Source organism: Branchiostoma lanceolatum, chromosome 1 (assembly GCF_035083965.1).
Source record: "Branchiostoma lanceolatum isolate klBraLanc5 chromosome 1, klBraLanc5.hap2, whole genome shotgun sequence".
Lineage (NCBI taxonomy): Eukaryota > Metazoa > Chordata > Leptocardii > Amphioxiformes > Branchiostomatidae > Branchiostoma > Branchiostoma lanceolatum.
Genome location: NC_089722.1, coordinates 14,427,623 through 14,441,655, shown reverse-complemented (window position 1 = coordinate 14,441,655; position 14,033 = coordinate 14,427,623). Strand labels below are relative to the sequence as shown.

The 14,033-nt window shown below is 40.9% G+C and overlaps 2 protein-coding genes and 1 long non-coding RNA gene across 3 annotated transcripts; all 3 read left to right on the top strand.

Annotated features, from left to right (window-relative positions):
* Positions 1 to 1,111: 1,111 nt before the first annotated feature.
* LOC136436551 (uncharacterized) lies at positions 1,112 to 3,766 on the top strand. The gene is made up of 2 exons (XM_066430610.1): positions 1,112 to 1,661; positions 2,366 to 3,766. Exons 1-2 carry the CDS (start codon positions 1,201 to 1,203, stop codon positions 2,541 to 2,543), a joined length of 639 nt encoding a protein of 212 aa, XP_066286707.1. The 5' UTR covers positions 1,112 to 1,200; the 3' UTR covers positions 2,544 to 3,766.
* A 626-nt stretch (positions 3,767 to 4,392) lies between these two features.
* LOC136436546 (uncharacterized) lies at positions 4,393 to 8,968 on the top strand. The gene is made up of 2 exons (XM_066430595.1): positions 4,393 to 6,990; positions 7,736 to 8,968. Exons 1-2 carry the CDS (start codon positions 6,530 to 6,532, stop codon positions 7,926 to 7,928), a joined length of 654 nt encoding a protein of 217 aa, XP_066286692.1. The 5' UTR covers positions 4,393 to 6,529; the 3' UTR covers positions 7,929 to 8,968.
* A 1,919-nt stretch (positions 8,969 to 10,887) lies between these two features.
* Positions 10,888 to 13,847, top strand: LOC136436540 (uncharacterized). The gene is made up of 2 exons (XR_010756053.1): positions 10,888 to 11,702; positions 12,563 to 13,847. It is a non-coding gene; the product is annotated as an uncharacterized lncRNA (long non-coding RNA).
* The last annotated feature ends 186 nt before the right edge of the window (positions 13,848 to 14,033 follow it).

The following is a 14,033-nucleotide window of genomic DNA, read 5'->3' as shown; positions in this document are numbered from 1 at the left end:
GGCGTAATGTGTAGCAGAAATTCGTTATTATCAATTTTTGATGAGAAGATTTGCGTAATATCAGAAAGTACACTTTAAGGGCGGCTCCCCTGGGATAGTGGGTCAAACACGTCTATAAAACTGTACATGGCTAGCGGGTGGTGGGGGTAGGGAGAGATATCCGATCTTAGTTATCTCCATGAAAAATTGAGATTTTTTCATGGAGATATTGTTTTGATTGTGTTTGCGTGTGTGTTTGCGTGTGTGTATGTTTGTGCGTCCGGATGCTTAAAGTAAGAATAACTGAAGAACGTCTGGGTGGATTGTAATGATATTGGGTATGTGGGTAGCTGTTAGAAGAACAAAGGTCAAAGTCGATTTGGGGCTCCCTGGTATGTGACACTGAAACTGCATAGGCGTTTTTGTCAAAATTTTCCAAGGAGAATAACTGAAGAAAGGAACGACAGATTTAAGTGTATTCTAATATGCAGGTAGCGTAGACAGAGATGTACACAAGTGCAAATTATGCAAATTGTGACTGAATTTGCATAAGTAGTGAGGATTATCTATATTTTTCACTTTGGGGTAATAATAACGATTTTGATGGGTTTTTTTTGCATTTTATACTTACGTATACGTACTTCGAATCCTTTCTTTCATACGCGTCCGACTTGACTGTGCATTCATCCATAGGTATTTTGTGGACGGACATCAAGTTTAAAATCGTATCTATCACACTATATCATAAAGCCACCGGCTTGAACCGTTCCACATCCCTGCCAGATTGGGTGAAATTGCAAAAAATCACAAAATACTAATACTGTACGGAAGATTTACCATAGGCTTGGCCTTTGAACTGTCGATTTTTAGCCCTTTTTTCAGCTCAAAATACATACCCAAACTAAGCCTATGTTTCTTTCATAATGTTACTAACATGTGCAATCATGCAATAAATCGGTAGAGGGTGCTTTTTCTTTGATGACAATTTGTTTCTTGCTAGATAATTTAGTTTATTGCTAGATAAAGTCCATTACCTTGAAGTTCGTAAAAAGAAGTGACTGAAGGTTAGTGAGCTGTACTGTACGCATTGCAGTTTGTTCACCTGATCATCTGTGGACGGTTCAGAAGGTTCAAAAGTCACGGGTTCAAAGGTGAACGGTAACGGTCTCCACCATTGTACTGACGTCGTGTATGTAGTGAAGACTAGAGTCTGTCGTCAACATGACAAAGTTTTATGTCGTTGTGTGTCTGCTGGGGGTGATGTCCTTGACTCAAACCTTCAAGGTCACCCCACAGCCGCCGACATGGCCTTCAGCCTTCTCAGTAGATTTTCACGAAGTTATTAACATTTCCGCCATTCCCAGCAACGACGGCGCTTGGTACTACGACTACAACATAATGAGAGCGCGGTTTGACCACTTGCAGGGGCAATCCAACTATTTCTGTCAGGGGCGTGGCTTGACGCTGAAGGACAACCACAGCGACTGTCACTTGATCTTCGCTACAGACATGTACGTGCATTACCCCCGGGAGACACAGTGCTGCCGGACCTGTGGGCCTGCCGAGGGCTGCACCGTTCTGAAACCAGCGTGGCTGACAAGGGCGAAGTACATTGGGAAACAAACCATCAGCGGAATGGTGTGCCATGGTTGGGAGAAACAAGGCGCTGTGGCAGCGGACAGGTTTGTTAGACTTTCTCAATTAAACTTAGCACATACTTGCCAGGCTCTGCATAACCTTCTTGGCGAAGGTAATTAGCTGTAAATAAAACCCGTCTGGGCATTGTTATGCAAATCGAGACAATGTCAAGACGACAGCTGTTTACAAGACTTTCCCCTTTGACGACACTGTTCCATTCACGGTTCCGACTACGCATGTGCAGTGTCAAAGGTGAAGGACCCTGAAACGTAAACAAAACCCGCCTGAGCGTTGTTATGCAAATCTAGACAATGTGGAGATGAAAAATGTTTACAAGCCAGGGGCCTTAACCTTTGACACTGCACAAGCGCAGTCGGAACCGTGAATGGGCTTATTCGAACACACACATGTACATCACGATTGCTGATCCGTTTCAGCAGAGAGCCATGTTCAAAGCTGGGGTCACCGCAAAGGTCAAACTTGCGGAAGTAGAGTTCAGAGGTGATAGACATGGTTGTTTATAATCAGACATGACAGACAGTCAAGGCCATGGGGTCAACGGAAGAGACTACTGATTCACGGGGGTTCACGTTCACTACAGAGTGACAAGAAGTGATTGATGGACACATACATTACAACCTTATTTACTTGAATAATGAACTACAATCAAACAAGACATAAGAGAAACTCTCAATATTTCACGGAGACGAGAGATCTTTGAATTCTTTTTTTTTCTCTACATTTACAGGTGGTACCAGACAGAAGATGGCACGCCTTGTCAGTACTGGGAGATGTTAAGCATCCCGCCACATATTCTCCACACCATGACCTTCAACATCAGTACCTACAAGGTCGGCCCTGTCCAGAGAAGCGTCTTCGATGTTCCTGACTACTGTAATATTACATGTCCAAACCCCTGGCCTTAGAAATCATGAGGACTACTAAACCGGGTATCTTATCGGAATTTGCCTAATTGCGCCAAATCATTGCGGCAGCTTTGCGAATTTTCGCCATTTTTTGTTTCCTTGCGATCACACTGACGCGTAGATGATACAGATACCTGACCTCTCCATACAATAATGGTCGCGCCCGATGTCACATTGTTAAGTTTTGGCTCCAAATTAGAGACAAAATAACTGTTGGAGATTGCACTGATTAAGAGTAAAATTCATCAAGACGTGATTTACAGTGATTGCGCCTTTATGCGAAAATGCGCATATGGTGCCAATTGACCCCACTTTGCGAAGTTCTTTCGCAATGTGGCGCAGCCCAGTAAGATACCCGCTTAAGTTTACCGAGTTCTCTGCAACTCTTCGTGAGGCGTTTCACTTTTCTATGATGTATTTCTGTCATGGGAACATGGCTTGGAGCTGAATAGATTATTAATTTGTAGATTTGGTTTTTGTACATAGACAGTTTTATATGGCTTTTTGTTCCAAGACTAAGATTTGGGTGCAGGCATTGTGGTTAAGCACGTAGGTTTCATTTCAGATTGACGTTCTTCCGAACTTCCTGGTCACTATACATCATTTCCACTGTACGTTAATAGAAGAACTTTTTTGCAAGGCAATTGTACACAGTACAATACATGTCAACAACTATTAAACATAGTATAAATAGAGGCATAGAATATAAGGGCTAGCATAAGTCTTTGATATAGTGTTGCAATCGAGTAGGGCTAAACATTAGTTTCGGTATTTTTTTTTTCTAATGAAAAAGCAGTCCTTTATATGTATTTACCTATTTTTGCATTGTGGGGGTTGTTGCGCCTGAATATATATATTCACATCTGTCTGTAGCATCGATACTCTTTAACTCTGTTGTACATGTACTTGATTTGAGAAACGTGAATGATTAAGTACGTCAAACATTATATCTAGAGCATTCTATGAAAAAATTCATACAATTCATTGGTATATACAAAGCCGAACAAGTAGTTGTTCTATCTCAATGATGGATAAGTATTCTTTCACGAAACCTAAATACAATCTTCTTACTTGTCGTGTTATATCCGAAAGATCTGTATCTGTTACTAGATTATGAACCAAGTGTGAAGAAAATGGATATCCCTGTGCTCACATTTTTTCATATTTGGTCGCTATTTTTGTCCGAGAAATAACGTTAACATTAAAGGCAACAGGCTCAACGGCGCTCGCTTCCCGTCGTCTTTCAGTGATTCTTATAATCGACCTTAAAATAAAACATTAATTTCAATCTGTAAACACGGTGGATTTCACACACCACCATAAAAAGTAGCGACATGTCAAAAACATTTACTATTTCAACTCTATATTGTACTCAAGTTGACTGCACTACGTCTCATCTGCTAAGGCGTACCTGCGAAGCCTGAGGTTTTATATACCTTTTTTTTTTACTTTGACAAAGTATGACTGTTGGTCTAACTTCTGGCTAGCATTCTCAACCTTACATTTCGGTTGTAGGAAATGTCTGCCTTAAGAATAACCAAACTTAGTCACTCTCGCTACGTGGTTGCTTGGTTAAGGGGAGACTAAACAGTAAAAAAAACAGGGTTTAAACCATTGAAAATCCTTTATTGGTGGGATTTTTGTGTGAAATCTGGGCAGTATAGGATTGGCTGTGGTGGGATAGACTCTGTATTTGCTGAATTAGTTAAGATAAATGGTTTGTCTCTACCTTGTGGGTTTAGGCACCCCCCTGATATAGTAGGATGGTCTTCAACTGGGTGTCTGAAGCCTGTAGGACCTATCCAAGGGCTCTGATTAGGGGGGGGGGGGTATATCTGGAGAATAGCCGTATATTAGACTTTGTCAGGAATGAATTTGATGACAGTTGACATAACTGGTTAGTATTTGAGGGTAAGTTTTTGTAGTCTGTTGTTTTGATTCCTGAGATAATGACACCTTCTTTTTCCTCACTTCCTCATAGGGCTACATGCATTACTTGCATTTATTACCTTCGTCGACGAAGTTTCGTCGAGGTTATTCGTTGATGCTTGTCTGTGTGTCTGTTAGTGAACAGAATAAGTCGAGAACGCCTGGATGGTTTGTTGTCGTAGTTGGTGTGTCGGTGTGTATGTGGGAAATCTCAAGATGATTAGATTTTGGGCGAAGCGTTTTGCATAATTAACGAGAAAAGTGTAAAAATGTGTTGTATTGTATGCTGAAGTATGTGTACGTGTTGGCTGTGTTGTTTCAAGGCGTCATGGATAGGGGTAGGGGTCCTGAGGGGTCATGTGGGAGGCAGGAAACGTCAGTTACTGGGACAAATTGGCTGTCAGCCAGCTGTAGGCATTGGTAAGGTATAAGCAGCAGAAAGTGGTGTGGAATGTGGTGGAGGGAGACAAAAGTTGGATATACACGGCCTTATATGAGTAAGAACAGTCATTAATGCAGTGCCACAGCATGGGAATAGGACGTTGTCCAGGGTAGGTGAGTTAATAATGTTATATCTGGGAAGGAAGAGGTGATGTATTAGTATACGTCATACTGTATGGTGTACTGGGGGGTTGAGTGGAAGTGTGCACTAAGAGTATGGATACGTATTGCTGAAGAAGTATTTGATGAAGGGTGGATGTAATATGGATTACAGGATGTAGTCTGAAAGTTATTACCTTCGCTGAGAAGGTTATATTTTACTGAGCATGTCTGTGTGTCTGTTAGTGAACACAATAAGTCGAGAATTCTTGGATGGATTGCCTTGGTATTTGGTATGTTGGTAGGTCTTGATAAAACCTGAAAATGATTAGATTTTGGGCCCCTTAGCGGCTTGTTACGGTACTGCAGCGGAACTTCCTGTTATGATATCTCGTGTTGTGGACATGCTATGGAACTGATTTTTGAGTGGTAGATAGCTCGTTGAACAGAGAGTAAGTGGTATAGGTTTGGGCCCCCTAGCAACTTTTTTTGAACTTCAGGGGCAGGTTTTGCTTCAGACTTTGAAAGGGAATTACTCAAGAAGGGCTTGGTGGATGGTCATAAATTTTTGTAAGTACATAGCTTGAGTGCTGATGTACATGATTAGATACTTATTATGCAAATCAGTATCTAATTTACATAATCAATGAGGAAAGTTTATACATCCATCAATTTCCATGATAGGACTCTCAAACATGTGATATATGTAACTGAGGAAGAGAGAAATATTAATAGATATCAGCTTTGCAAATGAGAACCTCATTTACATAATTAATGAGAAAACTATAACTCGAGATGGTCTTGATGGATGGTCATGATTTTTGGTATGTAGATAGCTTACGTGATGCTTTGGATGATTGGATAATAATTATGCAAATCAAATTCTAACTCGCATAATCAATGAGGCAATTTTAAAAATCTGCTGTGTTCCATGATATGACTATTCAAATATGTGACATTTGTAACTGAGGAAGAGAGGAATGTTGATAGATAGGAAATATGCAAATGTGGGCCTGATTTGCATAATTAATGAGAAACTACTATAATTCCATACTAGTAAATGACGGCAATTTCATACTTGTGGCATTAGGAAGTTGTGTGAATGTGAACACGATTGAATCAAATTATGCTAATAAGGAGGGAGCTTATTTGCATAATTGATGATACATATAAGCATAACCTTCTTTGTTAAGCTCATAGTCATAACAAGGAGGTTTGGACAACTTATGTTATTTGGGTGAAGAGGATCAACTGGTATGATTGATGATTGATGAAAAACACTCCTAATACGTCAGTCATAAAGGTCAAAATCATTGGGCGAAGGTATGAGGTCGTAGAACTCTTGTTGTAACTGTTTAGTCTCCCCTAAGGTACGCCAGACACATGTTGTTACACCTGCGCATTGCGGTTTGTTTGCCTAGGTTCCTTTGTGAACGGTTCTCACGGTGTCAAAGGTCACTGCTGTGCCGACTGGTGTCCAGCCCTGCTTGCTCCTGCGGAAAATTCCTTTCTTCAAAATGACCCGGGTCTTTGTCGTTGCGTGCCTACTGGGGGTGATGTCCTTGACTCAAACTTTCAAGGTCACCCCTGAGCCGCCATCATGGCCCTTAGCCTTCTCAGTAGGTTTTCACGAAGATTGGAATGTTTCCGTCATTCCCAGCAACGACGGCGCTTGGTACTACGACTACAACATAATGAGAGCGCGGTTTGACCACTTGCAGGGGCAATCCAACCTTTTCTGTCAGGGCCGTGGTTTGACGCTGAAGGACAACCACAGTGACTGTCACTTGATCTTCGCTACAGACATGTACGTGCATTACCCCCAGGAGAAACAGTGCTGCCGGGCCTGTGGGCCTGCCGAGGGCTGCACCGTTCTGAAACCAGCGTGGCTGACAGGGGCAAAGTACATTGGGAAACAAAACATCAGCGGAATGGTGTGCAATGGCTGGGAGAAACAAGGCAGTGTGGCATCCGACAGGTTTGTTAAACTTTCTCAAACTTAGCACATACTTCCCAGGCTCTGCATAACCTTCTTGGCGAAGGTAATTAGCTGTAAATAAACCCGTCTGAGCATTGTTATGCAAATCGACACGATGTCAAGACGACAGCTGTTTACAAGGCTTTCCCCTTTGATGACACTGCGCATGCGTACTCGAATCTCTGAATGGGTTTATAAGCCCATTCACGGTTCCGACTACGCATGTGCAGTGTCAAAGGTGAAGGCCCCTGAAACGTAAACAAAACCCGTCGGGGCGTTGTTATGCAACTCTAGACAATGTGGAGATGAGAACTGTTTACAAGGCTGGGGCCTTAACCTTTGACACTGCACAATGCGTTGTCGGAACCGTGAATGGGCTTATTCGAACACACACATGTACATCACGACTGCTGATCCGTTTCAGCAGAGAGCCATGTTCAAAGCTAATGGGAAGATAGGGTCACCACAAAGGTCAAACTTGCGGAAGTAGAGTTCAGAGGTGATAGAAATGGTTGTCTATAATCAGACATGACAGACAGTCCAGGCCATGGGGTCAACGGAAGAGACTACTGATTCACGGGGGTTCACGTTCACTACAGAGTGACAAGAAGTGATTAATGGACACATACATTACAACCTTATTTGCGTGATTAATGAACTACAATCAAACAAGGCATAAGAGAAACTCTAAATATTTCACGGAGACGAGAGATCTTTGACCTCTTTTTTTTCTCCACATTTACAGGTGGTACCAGACAGAAGTTGGCACGCCTTGTCAGTACTGGGAGATGTTTAGAATCCCGTCACATCCTCTCCACACCATGACCTTCAACATCAGTACCTACAAGGTCGGCCCTGTCCAGAGAAGCGTCTTCGATGTTCCTGACTACTGTAACATTACATGTCCAAACCCTTGGAAACCACATGGGGAATACTAAATGGTGTCCAGAAAGTGCGAAATTGAATGAAATTGAACTACAGAAAGTGCGAAATTGAACGAAATGATCCATTTCGCTCCATTTTGCTCCATTTCGTACTATCTGCACACCCATACTAAATATAGTTACTTTTCTCATGATAAGGCCACAGCAAGTAAACCTTATGGATGACATCAGCGCGCTCATTCATTTTTGCCCCCAGATATAGTTACCAAGACAAGAACTAGGTAAAAAGAATGGGAAAATATGTTGTGTGGTAGCCTTGATTGTAGAATTGACATTAGTGAGGCAGCCACGAGTGTAGTTAGATATCGAACTTAAACTCTGTCGGCCGTTGTAGAAGTGACACTAGTGTATAGTTAAGTTGCCAACTTGGTGAGTGATACCAGTCTACCACACTGTGCTCTTCTTGAATACAATATCAAAAGACTTACTGGTTCACAGTGATACCTAGTTTTGTCGCTTCCATTGTTACAATGTTTATATATATATGTATCGTGTATATCTTGAAAATTTAAGCATTTTTACCAATACTGTTTGTTTCGCCCTCTCGCATCAGTGGAGTCTGCAAAGGATGTTATCAATCAAATATATTTGCTGATATATATTTCTGTTAGGGCCATGGCTTAGATAAAGCTAAATAGTTTGTTGATTCTAATGTTCTGCACATTGCGAATTTCATACATCCTCATGAAAAGTTGTCATAAATATCTAACTAGATTGTTGAGTTGAAAATGTTGCAACATGCAGACACAGTTCGATTTTACTCGACGCCTTTTTGTTCTGAAAGAAAGATCTTGGTAGAGGCATTTGAATTGCACGCGTAGGTATTATTTCATTTTGACGTATTTCCGAACTCCGTTATATCATTTCCTCTATACTTTACAACGTCCTCACAATGTTGTTGAAAATTCTTCTTTTGCGAAACCTATAGAATATTCGTACCTGCCATGTAATATTGGAAAGTTTATCTATGACAAGACTATAAACCTCATGTAGCACATGGTCCAAGTGTGAACAAAATACAACATATCCCGGAACTCGCATTTTGTCATCTTTGGTTGTTATCTTATCCGAGAGATAGCTATGAAAAAAGCTAGAACAGGCTTTATGATGCTCGCTTTAAATATATTTCTATCGACTTAACAGCAGCAATGTCCATAACCGGGTTTGAAAGAAATTGTTTAATCATGGAAACAGTGTGAATTTTTACACACCATGAAAATTACTATGTCAAACGTTAGCTAATTTAAAGAAATCTTACTTTTTCGACTATAGATATTGTTCTAAAATCAAGTGCACTCGTCTGTTTATAAACGCACCTGCGCAATAAGTTCTGTTTGATATTTCATTTGATTTAACACCGCGTAATTGTATGTCTAACTGCTGGCAGACATATTTCAGACGGCTGTACAAAATGTCTAGCTTCACAATAAGCAAAATCGTTCTCGCTACGTGGTTCCTAGGGATGGTGTCCTTTACACGAACCTTTCGGCTCACATTCAACCCCCAGCCACATGGGGAATACTAAGTTACTACAGTTGCATGCAAATTACCCCCCCCCCCCTTTCACATTTTGGAAATTTTGACAAAATGAGGAACAATACAACTGCAGACTATTACTAGATCAGATAATTGGTGAACATATAGTATATTACAATCTTATACCAGGGTTCACATCTGTCTGTAACATCGAGACAGAAACGTGAATAATTTATTACGGAAAACATTATATCTTTACGATTCTATGACAAAGTTATATAATTCATTGGTATATACAAACTTAAGCCAAACAAGGAATTGTTCTATCGCAATGATGGAGAAGTATTCTTTCACGAAACCTGAATACAATCTTCTTACTTGTCGTGTTATATCCGAAAGATCTGTATCTGTTACCAGATTATGAACGTTAACCAGGTGTGAAGAAAATAGATATCCCGGTGCTCACATTTTGTCATATTTAGTCGCTATTTTTGTCCGAGAAATAACGTTAACATTAAAGGCATCAGGCTCAACGGCGCTCGCTTCCCGTCGACTTTCAGTGATTCTTATAATCGACCTTAAAATAAAACATTATTTTCAATCTGTAAACACTGTGGAGTTCGCACACCACCATGACAAGTAGCGACATGTCAAAAACATTTACTATTTCAACTCTATATTGTACTCAAGTTGATTGCACTACGTTTCATCTGTTTAGGCGTGCCTGCGAAACCTGAGGTTTTATATATTTTCATTACTGTGAAAAAGTATAACTGTTGATCTAACTTCTGGCTAGCATTCTCAACCTCACATTTCGGTTGTACGAAATGTCTGCCTTCAGAATAACCAAACTTAGTCACTCTCGCTACGTGGTTACTTGGTTAAGGGGAGACTATTAAAACAGTAAAAAAACAGCGTTTAAACCATTGAAAATCCTCTTTTGGTGGGATTTTTTGTGACATCTGGGCAGTATAGGATTGGCTGTGGTGGGATAGACTCTGTATTTGTGGAATTAGTTAAGATAAATGGTCTGTCTCTACCTTGTGGGTTTTGGCACCCCCCTGATATGGTATGATGGTCTTCAACTGGGTGTCTGAAGCCTGTAGGACCTATCCAAGGGCTCTGATTAGGGAGGGGGTGGTATATCTGGAGAATAGCCGTATAGAATTTGTCAGGAATGAATTTGATGACAGTTGACATAACTGGTTAGCATTTGAGGGTAAGTTTTTGTAGTCTTGTTTGGATTCCTGAGATGATGACACCTTCTTTTTCTTCACTTCCCCATAGGGATACATTCATTACTGGCATGTATTGTAACTGTACGTTTAGTCTCCCCTAAGGTACGCCAGACACATGTTTACCTTCGCCGAGAAGGTTATACAGAGGGTAGCATTTGTGTGTGTGTGTGTGTGTGTGTGTGTGTGTGTGTGTGTGTGTGTACGTGTGTATGTGTGTGTGTGTGTGTGTGCGCGTGTGTGTGTGTGTGTGTTTGTGTGTGTGCGTGTGTGCGTGTGTGCGTGTGTGTGCGTGTATGTGTGTATGTGTAAAGAAGCAGAATAACTCGAGAAGGCTTGGATAGATTATCTTGATATTTGGTCAGTGGGTAGATCTTGTGGCTTGTCACGGTACTGCAGCGGAACTTCCTGTTTGGATATCTCGTGTTCTGGACATGCTATGGTCCTGATTTTTACACCTGCGCATTGCGGTTTGTTTGCTTAGGTTTCTTTGTGAACGGTTCTCACGGTGTCAAAGATAACATTGCCCTACTGCTGTACCGACTGGTGTCCAGTCCTGCTTGCTCCTGCAGAAAATGCCTTTCTTCAAAATGACCGGGGTTTATGTCGTTGCGTGTCTGCTGGGGGTGATGTCCTTGACTCAAACTTTCATGGTCACCCCTGAGCCGCCATCATGGCCTTCAGCCTTCTCAGTAGGTTTTCACGAAGATTGGAATATTTCCGTCATTCCCAGCAATGACGGCGCTTGGTATTACGACTACACCATAATGAGAGCGCGGTTTGACCATTTGCAGGGGCAATCCAACAATTTCTGTCAGGGTCGTGGCTTGACGCTGAAGGACAACCACAGCGACTGTCACTTGATCTTCGCTCCAGACATGTACGTGCATTACCCCCGGGAGAAACAGTGCTGCCGGGCTTGTGCGCCTGCACTTGCCGAGGGCTGCACCGTTCTGAAACCAGCGTGGCTGACAGGGGCGAAGTACATTGGGAAACAAAACATCAGTGGAATGGTGTGTCATGGCTGGGAGAAACAAGGGGCTAAAGCAGCGGACAGGTTTGTGTTGTTAACTGTTGCAGTTCGAGCTCTTCATTACCTAGCTACGTTGTAACTTGATAACTATATAATGAAGACTTAGGTCCGATTTTTTCACATCTAGTGCAAACAGATTACATTGCTATAATCACCTCATGTGATTAGGTCATGTTGATTTGATTACATGGTTGATATCCACGCGGGAATAAATTTTGTCCGTTTCCCAAGAAAAAATGTTTTCGGCCATACTGTAAATCGTGAAAAGCAGCTGCAAAATGAGAAAATACATACCGTAAAGTGCATACACTGGATATCATTGTCGTGAAATGCAAAAATCAATTCCAAAGTCAAATGTTTTGAAAGAACAAAAAGGAAGAATCTATATTTCGGTATATCGTATCTGTGTGATTAGTTTTGTTCATCTTTCCTTGCTACTTAATTTCATAATTAAGCTAATATTTTGTTGCCAAACGTTTTTTTCGCACCGTACCGTCGCATCCATATCCATATAATCAAATCAACATGGCCTTACTATGTTACTACAATGAAGACCTTTTTCTCACACCCAGTGCGTGTAAATTACCTTGCTATGTACACCTCGTGGGATTACGTGGTACGTGGGATAAAATGGTTAGGATGAGAGGGGGGAGGGGAGAAGAGGAAGTAACACGACCTAACACTAATTAGTTTGTGAAACTATTTGAATATTCTCAACTTTGTTTGTTTTCATTATTACATTCGAGCTGTTCATGATCTAACTATATAGATGATTCAATCTTCCAAAAATATGACTTGAAGTTGTGGAAGTAAAGGTAAAGTAGTTCGACGTCGAGGCCTAATGCTAATGAAACTGTTCCAATATCTATTTGTTTACTTTAAAGGTGGTACCAGACAGAAGATGGCACGCCTTGTCAGTACTACGAGAAGTTTGGCTTCCCGATATATGCTCACCATATGCTAACCTTCAACATCAGTACCTACAAGGTCGGCCCTGTCCAGAGAAGCGTCTTCGATGTTCCTAACTACTGTAATATTACATATCCAAACCCTTGGAATCCATATGGAGCATATTAAGTATAGTTTCTTTTCGCAAGGAGCTTCACATTTCTATTTTCATCATGATAAAACCACGGCAAGTAAATCTTATGGATGACTGCGCGCTCATTGATTTTAAAAAAAGAAAGAAAATTTGCCCCCTCCACATATATGGTTAACCAGACAAGAAAGTACCAAAAATGGGAAAATATGTTGTGCGGTAGCCTTGAATGTACTGGTAGAATTGACACTGGTAGACACGAGTGTAGTTTTAGAAGTGAAACATTTTCTGCAGTTGTAGAAGTGACGCTAGTGTGATAGCCTTCAGTGTAGTTGCCAAAGTGGTCAGGGATACCAGTCTACCACACTAGTGTAACTTTGTACACTTCTTGAATACAGGAACAAAAAAAACTTGTTGGCTCACAATGATAACATATTTTGTCACTTCAATTCTTGTTACAATGTTTATATATATATATGGTGTCTATCTTGAAAATGTAAGCATTTTTACCCAATGCTGTTTGTTTCGCCCTCTGGCATCAGTGGAGTCTTCAAAGGATGTTATCCATAGAATAGATTTGCTGTGACCTAATACATTGCTGATATATATTTCTTTTAGGGCCATGGCTTACATAAAGCTAAATAGTTTGTTGATTTTGATGTTGTTAACACTGCGAATATCATACATGATGATGATGATCCACTGCTGTGTTCTGCGGGTCAGAGGTTGTGGAAACAGCCTCTGGCTGCATTCAGTCTTTCTTCATCCTCATACATCCTCATGAAAAATTGTCATAAATATTTAACCAGATTGTTGAGTTGAAAATGTTGCAACATGCAAACACAGTTCGATTTTACTCGACGCCTTTTTGTTCTAAAAGAAAGATATTGGTAGAGGCATTTGAATTGCACGCGTAGGTATTATTTCATTTTGACGTATTTCCGAACTCCATTATATCATTTCCTCTGTACGTTACAACGTCCTTACAATGTTGTTGAAAATTCTTTCTTTGCGAAACCTATGAAATATTCGTACCTGCCATGTAATATTGGAAAGTTTATCTATGACAAGACTATATACCTCATGTAGCACATGGTCCAAGTGTGAAGAAAATACAACATATCCCGGAACTCGCATTTTGTCATCTTTGGTTGTTATCTTATCTGAGAAATAGCTATAAAATAACTTGAGCAGGCTTCATGATGCTTGCTTTAAATAAATCACAGGTTTGCGTAGCAAATTAAACATTTGTTGGATCCGTTGGCATGTGTGGTGGTCGCCATCTTGATTTTGTGACGTCGCAGGGTCGCCATACC

What these genes read in the sequence shown, in the direction of transcription:
- LOC136436551 (XM_066430610.1), top strand. Translation starts at nt 1,201, where the DNA reads ATGACAAAGTTTTATGTCGTTGTGTGTCTGCTGGGGGTGATGTCCTTG. An exon ending in GGCGCTGTGGCAGCGGACAG is followed by an intron (nt 1,662 to 2,365) that starts GTTTGTTAGACT and finishes CTACATTTACAG; the next exon opens with GTGGTACCAGACAGAAGATG.
- LOC136436546 (XM_066430595.1), top strand. Translation starts at nt 6,530, where the DNA reads ATGACCCGGGTCTTTGTCGTTGCGTGCCTACTGGGGGTGATGTCCTTG. An exon ending in GGCAGTGTGGCATCCGACAG is followed by an intron (nt 6,991 to 7,735) that starts GTTTGTTAAACT and finishes CCACATTTACAG; the next exon opens with GTGGTACCAGACAGAAGTTG.